We start from the raw sequence: 13,017 nt of genomic DNA, 5'->3' as shown, positions 1-13,017 counted from the left end.
AGTTAGTCTGACATCATTTGTCGGGAAAATGCTGGAATCTATTATTAAGGAAGTGGTAACAGGGCACTTAGAAAATCATAATATGATTAGGCAGAGTCAACGTGGTTTTATGAAAGGGAAATCATGTTTGATAAATCTACTGGAGTTCTTTGAGGATGTAACTAGCAGGGTGGATAAAGGGGAATCAGTGGATGTAGTATATTTGGATTTTCAAAAGGCATTCGATAAGGTGCCACATAAAAGGTTGTTACACAAGATAAGGGTTCATGGGGTTGGGGGTAACATATTAGCATGGATAGAGGATTGGTTAACAATCAGAAAACAGAGAGTAGGGATAAACGGGTCATTCTCAGGTTGGCAGGCTGTAAATAGTTGGGTGCCTTAAGGATCGGTGCTTGGGCCTCAGCTATTTACAATCTATATTAATGGTTTGGATGAAGAGACTGTGTGCAATGTATCTAAGTTTGCTGACGATACAAAGCTAGGTGGGAAAGTAAGCTGTGAGGACGACACAAAGAGGCTGCAAAGGGATATGGAGAGGTTAAGTGAGTGGGCAAGAAGGTGGCAGATGGAGTATAATGTGGGGAAATGTGAGTTTATTCACCTTGGTAGGAATAATAGAAAAACAGAATATTTTTCAAATGGTGAGAAACTATTAAATGTTGGTGTTTGGAGAGATTTGTGTGTCCTCGTACAAGAAACACAAAAAGTTAGCATGCAGGTACAGCAAACAATTAAGAAGGCAAATGGAATGTTGGCCTTTATTGCAAGGGGGTTGGAGTACAAGAGTAAGGAAGTCTTACTACAATTGTACAGGGCTTTGCTGAGACCTCACCTGGAGTACTGCGTACAGTTTTGGTCTCCTTACCTGAGGAAGGATATACTTGCCTTAGAGACGGTTCACAAGATTAATTCCTGGGATGAGAGGGTTGTCCTATGAGGAGAGATTGAGTAGAATGGGCCTATACTCTCTGGAGTTTAGAAGAATGAGAGGTGATCTCATTGAAACATATAAGATTCTGAGGGGGCTTGACAGGGTAGATGCTGAGAGGCTGTTTCCCCTGGCTGGAGAGTCTAGAACTAGGGAGCATAGTCTCAGAATATGGGGTCGGACATTTAGGACTGAGATGAGGAGGAATTTCTTCATCAGAGGGTTGTGAATCTTTGGAATTCTCTACCCCAGAGGGCTGTGGATGCTCAGTCGTTGAGTATATTCAAGGTTGAGATAGATAGATTTTTGGACACTAAGGGAATCAAGGGATATGGGGATCGGGTGGGAAAGTGGAGTTGAGGTAGAAGATCAGCCATGATCTTACTGAATGGCGGAGCAGGCTCGAGGGGGTATATGGCCTACTCCTGCTCCTGTTTCTTATGATCTTATATAATATACAAGTTTAACATAACTTCCATGCTTTTGAATTCTATTCCTGTAAAAATGGACCCCAGTGCTTGGTTTACATTTTTTATGGCTTTGCTTACTTGCGTCGCTACTTTTAGTGATTTGTGTATCTGTACCCCTGATCCCTCTGCTCCTCCATCCCATTTAGACTCTTATTTTCCAAGCAGTATGTGGCCTCCTTATTCCATAGTGGCCATGGTTTTCCTCAGTGTCAGGCATCAGTGAGCTGAACGGCACCTAAAAAACAACTGGCGATTAATTTTGCAAAGCATTCACAGATGAGCTGGAAATGCTTTGTCCAGCTGTCTCCCTCGCCTCCCCCACCGTGAGAGATCACAGTGAGTTTATCCAGTGAGCTAAACAGAGCAGAAAGATCCACGTTCTATCCCCAGTCTGTGCTAATTGCACCTTGGGGCAGCTATAATTGGCCTCAGCACCCCTGGTTTGGGAGTGGTGAATCAGCACAGAATCCCCACTCCCAGTCACTATCCAGCGCTGTGTGTGGGTGTCGGGCGAGGGTGGGATCGGCCTCGATTGCGAGGCTCCCACATTTGAACGGCCTGGAACACTCGCTGGAGGAGAAATTCAACTCACGGCCACTGATTCTGTGCCTGAAATACTGGTGGTCAGCGGTTGGAAACCGGTGGTGGGGGGTGGGCGGTGTGGGGAAAGCACGTTGCCCGACCCATTGATGCCCATGGCCTGTCTGATGAAATAGTCAGATGGGTCTGTAAATGGGCGAGGAGTCCACTCGCCAACATTTCACCCGGGGCGGGTAACCTGGGAACGAGGCCCTTCCGAACCCGGATCTGGTTCAGGAGGAGCAGTGCAGGGTCAGGTGACATGTCCTGCCTCCCACAACTCCACGCCCTGTTGTTTTGGGCGGGAGTCAAAATTTCTGCCCCCCTCCACCGTCACAGGTTGGAACATGCACTCGAGCGAGCTACGAGAGGCTGGTCCCCAGTCAGGGCAGTCAGCGAGAATCAGAACAGGAGGGAAGGAGTGGAAAAAAATAAGACTGTTCCTGCGGGATTGGGAGCTTGTTTTCATTTTGTGTGATTGTTTCTTCATTGACTCTAAAACATTCTTACAGTTTTTTTTCTTCTCGATTTCTTGCTCCAGCCCTACAACCCTCCGAGATCTCTGCGCTTCTCCAATTCTGGCCTCTTGCGCATCCCCGATTTTAATCACTCCCCCATTGGCGGCCGTGCCTTCAGCTGCCTAGGCCCTAAGCTCTGGAATTCACTCCCTAAACCTCTCCACCTCTCTCTCCTCCTTTAAGACACTCCTTAAAACCTACCTCTTTGACCGAGCTTTTGGTCGCCTGTCCTAATATCTCCTTATGTGGCTTGGTGTCAAATTTTGTTTGAAACTCGCTCCTGTGAAGCGCCCTGGGATGTTTTACTATGTTAAAGGTGCTATATAAATGCAAGTTGGTGTTGCTCTCTCCTGCTTACTGTAAGATTCCTTACATTCGTGCATCTTAAGGTAGAGACTTTCCTCCAATCTCGTCTTGTGTAGGTGCCTCGCACCAAGGGGACACAATAACAACAACAACTTGCACGTATATAGCATCTTTAACATAGTAAAACGTTTCACAGGAGCGATTATCAAACAAAATTTGACACCGAGCCACATAAGGAGATATTAGGACAGGTGACCAAAAGCTTGGTCAAAGAGATAGGTTTTAAGGAGCATCTTAGAGGACAGAGAGGCGGAGAGGTTTAGGGAGGGAATTCCAGAGCTTAGGGCCTAGGCAGCTGAAGGCACGGCCGCCAATGGTGGAGTGAAGAAAATCGGGGATGCGCAAGAGGCCAGAATTGGAGGAGCGCAGAGATCTCGGAGGGTTGTAGGGCTGGAGCAAGGCTCAGGAGTGGACCCTTCTTCCAAACCGAAAGAGGCAGACAGGATTGTATTAATACAATCAGGGAAAAGAGGATGGGATACAGTTATAAAAAGACAGAGCCAGAGATGAATCAGTCATGTGACAGAGGTCACATCAATCCACATACTACTTCATCTCACTCTATCACCATATCCTTCTGTTCCTTTCTCTCTCGTGTGTTTATCCAGCTTCCCCTTAAATCCATCTATGCTATTTCGCCTCAACTACTCCTTGTGGGAGCGAGTTCCACATTCTCACCACTCTCTGGGTAAAGAAGTTTTTCCTATATTCTTGATTGGATTTATCCAATCTTATATTATATAACTATCTTATATTTAGTCCCCTACTTGTGGATTCTCCCTCAATAAAATCATAGAATCTTACAGCACAGAAGGAGGTCACTCGACCCATTGTGCCTGTGCAGCTCTTCAAAGAAGCTGACTGAATGCAAAGCATGTTGTGACACTCGGGAGAGTCGTGGTTAAGATGCTGCACAATGAAAGTCTTTCATCCTTTCATTAAGTATCTCTGCAACCAATGACCCTTGCTGATACAAAATACATTTACATCAACAGAGCTCATTTTGATTTGACCCCAGCAAATGAACCAAGCTTTGATTCTTAGAATCAGTTCATTAGTGTAATTACGTTCTCTGCCATCAGATACATAATCTCTTCTAATTTCTCAGGGGGTATCCCAGTTTTAATTGTGTGGAGAGTGGGGATTCCAGCTCCACATTCGCCTGGGATGTTTGTCACGAGTGCCAAGGACCCAGTATGTAGCTTGGTTCCCCATCAAACTCTTTCACATCTTGTCCAATACAACGATGGTTGACGAGGGTGTGGGAGGAACGCCAGCACAGGCAGCAATGACACGTTTAGCCGTGAATTACTAGGCATCGCGTTCAACAACATTCTGAGCTGGCAACGACCATGAGTTGACGCAGTGTGGAATACAACAAGCAATAGGTGAGATTAGATTGTTTCTCCATCTGCTACTTTGGAGATTATGACCGAGTGCGTCATGTGCGGGCTGCACGTCCGTCCCTTCAGGATGATTCTGGCAGCACAGATCCAGAGAGTTTCGCCCCCCCGGCCGCTGTAGTTTCATGTGATGTGCACAAGTATTCGTGCTGACCATCCACAGTCGCTGTTTTCCCCATAGGCGGTCAGAGTTCTGGGCCCGGACCTCTTGCCCGCATGTTGGCAGGCGAAAATCCGCAGGGGGTTTCGAACGTGGTACGGGCTGTGCTGTAACGCTCCCGCTCCGCGCTCTCGTTCCGTCTCTCTCCGCCACTCCCGTCTTAGGCCTCCGCCGCTATCCTCAGAGATGGAAAGCTGCCACATGCTGAAGGAAACAAAGATGGCGACTGGCAGTGACGTCCAACGGAAGAGGCCCATTGGTCTCTATTCAATGACCAAACGCACCGCCTTGATGCCCGATCCTGCTGGGGTGGGGTGGGATGTCCTGATATTGCCCATAGCTTTAGGCTAAACAAATCCCCACCCACAACACGCAACATTGCTTGGTTCCCCAGAACAGCAGCACTCAGTCAAAGAGAGGAGCAGGAGAGCCAGTGTAAACTGAGGGGGGGGGGGGGGGGTGGAGAAGAGAGCCAGTGTAAACTGGGGGGGGGGGTGTAAACTGAGGGGGGGGGGGGGTGGAGAAGAGAGCTAGTGTAAACTGGGAGGGGGGGGGAAGATAGCCAGTGTAAACTGGGGGGGGTGGGAGAGCCAGTGTAAACTGGGGGAGGAAGAGAGCCAGTGTAAACTGGGGGGGGGGCAGAAGAGAGCCAGTGTAAACGGGGGGTGGGTGCAGAAGAGAGCCAGTGTAAACTGGGGGGGGGAAAGAGAGCCAGTGTAAACTGGGGGGGGGGGCAGAAGAGAGCCAGTGTAAACGGGGGGTGGGTGCAGAAGAGAACCAGTGTAAACTGGGGGGGGGGGAAAGAGAGCCAGTGTAAACTGGGGGGGGTGAGAAAGAGAGCCAGTGTGAACTGGGGGAAGGGGGGGGAAGAGAGCCAGTGTGAACTGGGGGAAGGGGGGGAAGAGAGGCAGTGTGAACTGGGGGAAGGGGGGGAAGAGAGCCAGTGTGAACTGGGGGAAGGGGGGGAAGATAGCCAGTGTGAACTGGGGGAAGGGGGGGAAGAGAGGCAGTGTGAACTGGGGGAAGGGGGGGGAAGAGAGCCAGTGTGAACTGGGGGAAGGGGGGGAAGAGAGCCAGTGTGAACTGGGGGAAGGGGGGGAAGAGAGGCAGTGTGAACTGGGGGGGGAGAGAAAGAGAGCCAGTGTGAACTGGGGGAAGGGGGGGGGGGAAGAGAGCCAGTGTGAACTGGGGGAAGGGGGGGAAGAGAGGCAGTGTGAACTGGGGGAAGGGGGGGAAGAGAGGCAGTGTGAACTGGGGGAAGGGGGGGGAAGAGAGCCAGTGTGAACTGGGGGAAGGGGGGGAAGAGAGCCGGTGTGAACTGGGGGAAGGGGGGAAAAAGAGCCAGCTTTCGGAGATTATCCCCTTCGTCAGGTGAATGAGTGAAAGGTTCTCAAATCGCATATCTTATATTAGGCTGGGACAGCATCACACCAATCAAAGGTGTCGTTGTTGTTCAAACAGGCCAGTCACGGAGAACAGTACGTCCCAGTACACTGAATACACAGACAGAGAGAAAGAGACCCAATGTATATTCAGCGTACTGGGACGTAAGATATGCGATTTGAGAACCTTTCACTCATTCACCTGACGAAGGGGATAATCTCCGAAAGCTTGTGATTTTAAAATAAAACTGTTGGACTATAACCTGGTGTTGTAAGATTCCTTACATTTGTCCACCCCAGTCCATCACCGGCATCTCCACATTAAGATGCACGTACAGTTGTGTTAAATTAACAAGCTCATTCAGAGGGGCTGCAATGTTGGCTGGTGTGGGAAATGGTATAAAAAGCCTCGAGACTAATTCATGCTGTATCCAACACGGGAAATCGACACGCTGACACAGATGTAAAGAGTGGGGAAATATTGCATTCCCCACATTGATGAACACAACAATGTGCCCTCATTAAGCCCCCACCCCGCAAAGGTTTGTTTAAATTGTAAGCAAGAGGTTCCCTCTCGACTTTTCCCTTTTGCTCCTTGCTGTGTGGTCTGATCCTGGAATGTGGCCACAGGATGGTGCTGCTGTAACCCGGGGCAGTTCACAATGGCCCTGTTCTGCTGTCCTACCACCAGCAGATGGAAATGCACCATTGCTGGAATTATCTTCACAGCCTGCTTCTCAGTGGGCAGATCCAGCACCACCAGCTTACAGAAAGAAAGAATTTGTAATTTATAAAAAGAAAAGACAGAAAGACTTGCATTTCTGCAGCGCCTTTCATGACCTCGGGATATCCCAATGTGCTTTACAGCCAATTAAATGCCTTTGAAGCATGGTCATTGTTGTAATGTAGGAAACACGGCAGCCAATTACACCGGAGAGAATTCCCCTGCTCTTTGAATAGTGCCGTGGGATCTTTTACATCCACCTGAGGTGGCAGACGGGGCCTCGGTTTAATGTCTCATCTGAAAGACGGCACCTCCGACAGTGCAGCACTCCCTCAGTACTGCACTGGGAGTGTCAGCCTGGATTATGGGCTCGAGTCTCGAACTTGAACCCACAACCCCCTGACCCAGAGGTGAGAGTGCTGCCTCTGAGCCATAGCTGTCACTTAAGGGCGATGCGGAGGGAGTGGGAGTGGATAAGTGAGTGCTGAGGCAGGGCAAGGCTGATGGCAATCCAGCTCTCCCCCGATCGGGGTCGGTTTTGACCATTCTGGCCGCTGCCATTTTGAGGCCCCCCCCCAGGCACCAGGTGGGGGTCCCGATGGAGCTGCTGCCCAGCTCTCATGTCTTGGGAATGTCGACTGCCTGGGATGCCTTTAGAGGCCCTGTGGGTGGGTGCTCGGAGGTGGGAGGAGGGGAGGTTACACGGGACAAGGGTGGAGCTGGGTCAGGAGAGGTCCCCGGTATTTCGGAGTCAGGAGGCGGAGGGATCCACACAACAACAAAAGAAAACAATCTTTAAAACCTCTCTGGCCTGATTGGACAGCAGTGAATGTGGGCGGGGCATTCCCATCATAAGCTCCACCCACGTGTCCCTTAAAATTGCAATCTGAGTCCTAACTACTTCGTGTGGGAGAGAGGCCTACGCCTCTCCGGCCCACCAGCAATAGGCCTCTATGTCAGGGGTAACGGGAGGAGGGTTGGGAAGGCTCCAGTGTTAGGCCCTTAGCGTTCCCTTTAACCCCGATTTTTCACATGCACACTTCTAGCAGTGGGGCCACGGGATAACAATCATGGGGCATGAACCCCGGCCGTTCGGGCCCCCTCGCCCTAAAGGGGGAGGGGAGCTGAGACCCCTGCCACGAGGCTGAGTTTTGCGGATTCAGTGCAGACCCAGGGACCTTGCTGGTCAGCGTGGGCTCAGATTGGAGGAGGAAGGGAAGCCATTGGTATAATCCCGCTCAGTGCTGAAGGACATGTAAATAAAGGAGCAAATATCCATTCGCCTCACACTGCCCTCAGGTGGGCCAAGAAGATGCCATGGCAACGCTGGGGGGTGACCTAATAGAGGCCTTTAAAATTATGAAGAGAAGATGTTTCCATTTGTGGGGGAGACCAGAACTAGGGGCCATAAATATAAGGGCCCGGAATTCTCTCTGAGCGGCGAACAAACGGTGCCCACCACCTACATTAGATTTAAACTCACCCACAAACAATCCACGGGCTTTTGTGCGGAAACTTCCTCCAATGGTGAGCTGCAAAAAGTGCAGCGTCCTCTCCCGGGAATGTGTGAGAGCGGGGAAAGGATCTCTCTCTCCTCTCAACTAATCAGCTTCAACATCCTTGACGAGCTGCGCAGTCAGAATCAGGAAGTGAAAGTTTACAGTAGTGAATTCAATGAAAATCAGTTAGAGAAAGGGGAAGAAAGAGAGGGTAAGAAATATCGAAATTAAGAGACAAAGAAATGTAATTTTTAAAAATAAATGTCCAACAATTAAAATTGGAAGTAATGAGACTCCACATTTTTAAAAGTTAATTCTCAGTGCCAGAGAGGTTGTTTGACAGTCATTAACACCAGGCTGTTAGAAGGTCGTTTAGACCGAAAAAACCCAGTGTCCCTTTTTCTGCGCAGGTTAGTTTGTTTCCAGCCGGGCTGTGCAGAAACTTTGTGCTGGTCCATTCGTTTCACCGGCACGATCTCCTTCCCACGCAGCTGTCAAACCAGCGGGGAATCTCGGAGAGCAACTTCCCGATTTGTGGGTTTGACTGCGCTCACTCGCTGAATGTTGCTCTTTCATTTGCCCTTAAATAACAGTGAGCGTTATTCAACACACTGTTATTTTTGGAGCAAATTCCAGGCTAAGATAGTCACTAATAAATCCAATAGGGAATTGAGGAGAAACTTCTTTGCTCAGAGTGTGGAACTCACTATTACAGGGAGTAGTTGAGGCGAATAGCAGAGATGCATTTAAGGTATAAAGATAAATGCATGAGGGAGAAAGGAATAGAAGGATATGCTGATAGGGTGAGATGAAGTAGGGTGGGAGGAGGCTCAAGTGGAGCATAAACATCAGCATAGAGCAGACGGGCCGAATGGCCTGTTTCCGTGCTGTACATTCTATGTAATCCTCTGTTAAAGGTGCAATATAAATACAAGCTGTTGTTAAAAACTGGCCCCTAATTAATCCACAGAGCCGGTGGGATTATTAGCTGGCTAAAGACGCCCGAGTTCACTCACCTGACGTCGTGTACACCTTTGTTTCAGTGACCAATTCCCACTCTTTCATCGTTCCCCAAGGTGAACAGGAAGAGAAGATGGAGGAGCTGAAGGAGACGGCCAGGAAGCTGAGTAGGGACCGGCGTTTCCGGGAGACCGTCTATAAGTACATGACTCTCAAAGATTCCTCAAAGTCCTGATGCTGGCGTGAGACGTAACGAGAGGAAGTTCTGCTTTGCCGTAACGTAACCCTTGACCTGTTCCCCAATTTGTGACCTTTGTAAAATATAAATGGGCAAGAGTAGATTAAGGCAGTGGATTAGACTAATTGTTTTTTTTCACCTCTGGTCTCCCATCCAGCCCCAGGCTGGCTGGATCAAAGTCTCCTTTGTCCATTGGCTAGAAGAGGTCCATGCGAGGTGAGTTTCAGGAGTCTCTGCTCAGTTCTTATTGGGTGCGGATTTACACCGTAAACCACTTCCTAGTTTAGCCAGCTCGCTCGGAGAACTCACAGGACAGCTGTGCAGCATCCATGGTTCAATCAGGGAGGTGCTCTTTGAATTGTGGGGTCGAAGCACGGCGGGAGGGGAGTAGCCCTGGTCGCAGTATCATCGTAAGTGGGTGTGTTTTCAATGTCACTGCATCCAGTGACTGGGGGGGGGGGAAATTTCCCCTTTGTTGGGGTAGAGTTGGGGGGGGGGAGGAGCGGAGTTTTACTCTGTATTTAACCTGCTCTGTATTGGGCCTGGAATGCTCGATGCTGACTGGTTGTCAAATTGGGAAAAATGTTTAATTTCCAAGACTAACATCATTCACTTCAATGAGCACAAAAATTAATTTAAGATCAATTAAAGGAAGCAAATGTTTTGTGAAAAAGCAAATCTCACTGGTTAGCCAAGGTATGCTATTTTAATTAAAGGGATAGATCTTTATACACGCTTTCTACAGATTTATGTCTACAGCATTTGCCACACTTAAAAGTGTCACGTGCAAAGTCTGTGACACACTTGTGTCTAATTGAATATATTTTAGCCAGATACTACCAAGGGTGGTAATTTCTGACCCTCTTTTCAGTGTATTAACGGTGTAGAAACGGTATCTTTCCAGCAGGAAAATTGGGCAGAAGCTGATTCCACCCGTTTTGCGCCTTTAAACCGCTTGCCCCCTCACACACAAAATTCCCTCATGCTCTTTGCCCCATCCCACATTGCCCCCACCCCCGAGTCCTGACTGACCCCATTAACATGTTCAAACCAGGGCCTGTGCACTCTGGGTAACTCAGGCTGAGATTTATGAGGCGCAGCTGGTGCCAGGATCGGGACAGGGATCTTCTGAGCCTGAGGGGTACGGAGAGTTTCTTCTTGCTCCCATTCTGCCGACAGACACCTGGATTTGCTTCTGAGAGGTTCAGAACATAGGCAGGCCATTCCCCACCCCACTCCCACATCCCAACCCTATCTACCTGCAATTGAAGGCTTCTCGTTGCAGGAAGTGCATTCCCTATGGGCACACCCTTGGAAGGGGGAGGATCAGGAGCAGCATTAGATGGAACAAAGGAGACGTGGGCAGCTTTAAAAGATGCTGCAGCCCACTAGCTATAAGGCTTCTTCGACAGCACCTCCCAAACCCGCGACCTCTACCGCCTAGAAGGACAAGAGCAGCAGGCACATGGGAACAACACCACCTGCACGTTCCCCTCCAAGTCACACACCATCCCGACTTGGAAATATATCGCCGTTCCTTCATCGTCGCTGGGTCAAAATCCTGGAACTCCCTTCCTAACAGCACTGTGGGAGAACCGTCACCACACGGACTGCAGTGGTTCAAGGCGGCGGCTCACCACCACCTTCTCAAGGGCAATTAGGGATGGGCAATAAATGCCGGCCTCGCCAGCGACGCCCACATCCCATGAACGAATTTTTTTAAAAAGCCACCCTCCATGGAATATACAGGCAGCACAGGTCATATGAGGACCTTTTTGAGGCGATGTGTATGAGATGAGTGCACTTCTCCAAAGAGGCAGTGGAGAAGCTCTGCCACCTACTGCATGGGGACCTGCCCGCACTGCGCGCTCTCTGTGGCTATGAACACGATTACTGTGCCCACTGTTTGTGGTACTGGGTCATTTCAGGCAGGTGCGAGCGATCGCTAACATATCGGCCAGGCCGCAGTGCAGGCATGAGTTTATCAGGTGACTGAGGCACTTTACATCCCCTTTGGCATCACAACGAGGCAGCAGTGAGATAGGGCCGTCCAGTTTTAGAGGGTTGCTGGATTCCACGAGGTCCAGGTGCAATTGATGGCGCCCACATTGCTTTGCGAGCTTCACAGCTCATGCACATCCAACCTCATTCATCAAGAAGTTATGCTGTATGTTGCTGAGGAACAGGAGAAGGCCATTCAGCCCCTTGAGCACGTTCCACCATTTGATTAGATCATGGCCGATCTATAGCTTAACTCCATCTACCCACCTTGGTTCCAAACTCTTAATACCCATATCTAACAAAAATCGATCAGTCTCAGTTTTGAAAATTCCAACTGACCCTCAGCCTCTGAGGTTGCAGATTTTTGGCTGCATCCCATTCCCCCTCCTCCACTCCCCCATTCCCCCTCCTCCACTCCCCCTCCTCCACTCCCCCATCCTCCACTCCCCCATTCCCCCTCCCCCTCCTCCACTCCCCCATCCCCCCTCCTCCACTCCCCCATCCCCCCTCCTCCACTCCCCCCTCCTCCACTCCCCCATTCCCCCATCCCCCCTCCTCCACTCCCCCATCCCCCCTCCTCCACTCCCCCCTCCTCCACTCCCCCATCCCCCCTCCTCCACTCCCCCATCCCCCCTCCTCCACTCCCCCATCCCCCCTCCTCCACTCCCCCCTCCTCCACCTCCACTCCCCCATCCCCCCTCCTCCACTCCCCCATCCCCCCTCCTCCACTCCCCCATTTCCCCTCCTCCACTCCCCTTCCTCCTCGTCCTTCTTCCAGGTGGGGGTCGGGGGGGGGGTAGGGGATGTGGAAAAAGGGTATGTAGATTAGTTTAGCAAGAGAACCAACATGGTGGGAACAGGTGCCCATGGGTTGAAGCTCTCTGATCCTTTGCTCCTGTTCTGACCTTCCACTTAAGGCAATTCTTTATATACTCCCAACTCCACAACATCACCCACCCTCAGTGACACTGTCGCCCCTTTAACCAGTATATGGACATGCTTCCATTTTGTTTATCCCTGTTTCTCTTCAGTGGTTTTCCAGCAGACGCAACTTAAAACAAACTGCTGTAAGACAGTTCAGGATTACAGGTGGCAATAAAATAAGTTACTAAATAATACATATAGGTATAAAGTTTAATGCTAAGGTTTAAGGTGAGAGGGGAGAGATACAAAAGGGTCTAGAGGGGCAATTTTTTCACTCAAAGGGTGGTGAGTGTCTGGAACGAGCTTCCAGAGGCAGTAGTAGAGGCAGGTACAATTTTGTCTTTTAAAAAAGATGGGTATAGAGGGATATGGGCCAAGTGCAGGCAATTGGGACTAGCTTAGTGGTATAAACTGGGCGACATGGACATGTTGGGCCGAAGGGCCTGTTTCCATGTTGTAACTTCTATGATTCTATGATTCTATGAAACTGATGTGATAATCCTGGGCTGCCTGTCAGGAAGAAGTAAGGTTAGGAACTGTCTGCTGCACAGGTCCTCTGTCAGGGTGTTAACTATTTAAAACAATGCCCAATAGAATAGGACCAGGTCATCTCAGTCCCCTGGGGTAGGACGCATGACACAGGAGGCCTTAGGGGTGAAAATAACTGTTAATAATTATAGCATGTGTACACATGAAGTTTGCATTTAAAATTAAATGATGCTGTGCGATACTGGAAAACAAACAGGGTGTTTTACTTGTAAACATTCTGTTTGTGTTCTACTAACTTAACGTATCATTTAAGTTGCATATTTCTCTGTCCTTTGCGGTACTATAATGGTGAAGTATTCATTTTATTGGTCAT

The 13,017-nt window shown here is 49.5% G+C and overlaps 1 protein-coding gene and 1 long non-coding RNA gene across 5 annotated transcripts in view; one reads left to right on the top strand and one right to left on the bottom strand.

The window, feature by feature from the left end:
• Window positions 1-9,644, top strand: part of plekhd1 (pleckstrin homology domain containing, family D (with coiled-coil domains) member 1) — a 120,981-nt gene extending 111,337 nt beyond the window's left edge. The window contains exon 13 of one of the 2 annotated variants that reach the window (XM_067991097.1): window positions 9,109-9,644. In XM_067991097.1, the coding sequence (XP_067847198.1) occupies window positions 9,109-9,227 (119 nt within the window). In that variant the 3' untranslated portion in view covers window positions 9,228-9,644. Of the gene's footprint in view, window positions 1-9,075 lie in introns of both variants that reach the window. The other variant, XM_067991098.1, reaches the window with a different exon arrangement.
• Window positions 1-13,017, bottom strand: part of LOC137326216 (uncharacterized) — a 121,799-nt gene that overhangs the window by 76,389 nt on the left and 32,393 nt on the right. For 2 of the 3 annotated variants that reach the window (XR_010964139.1, XR_010964141.1), the window contains exon 2: window positions 9,049-9,303. This is a non-coding gene — a long non-coding RNA (uncharacterized lncRNA). Of the gene's footprint in view, window positions 1-3,933; window positions 4,632-8,016; window positions 8,162-9,048; window positions 9,304-13,017 lie in introns of those variants that run through there. The other variant, XR_010964140.1, reaches the window with a different exon arrangement.

This window comes from Heptranchias perlo, chromosome 10, assembly GCF_035084215.1.
Source record: "Heptranchias perlo isolate sHepPer1 chromosome 10, sHepPer1.hap1, whole genome shotgun sequence".
Classification (NCBI taxonomy): Eukaryota; Metazoa; Chordata; class Chondrichthyes; order Hexanchiformes; family Hexanchidae; genus Heptranchias; species Heptranchias perlo.
The sequence above is the reverse complement of the archived record's forward strand: the minus strand, read 5'-3'. Positions and strand labels throughout refer to the sequence as shown.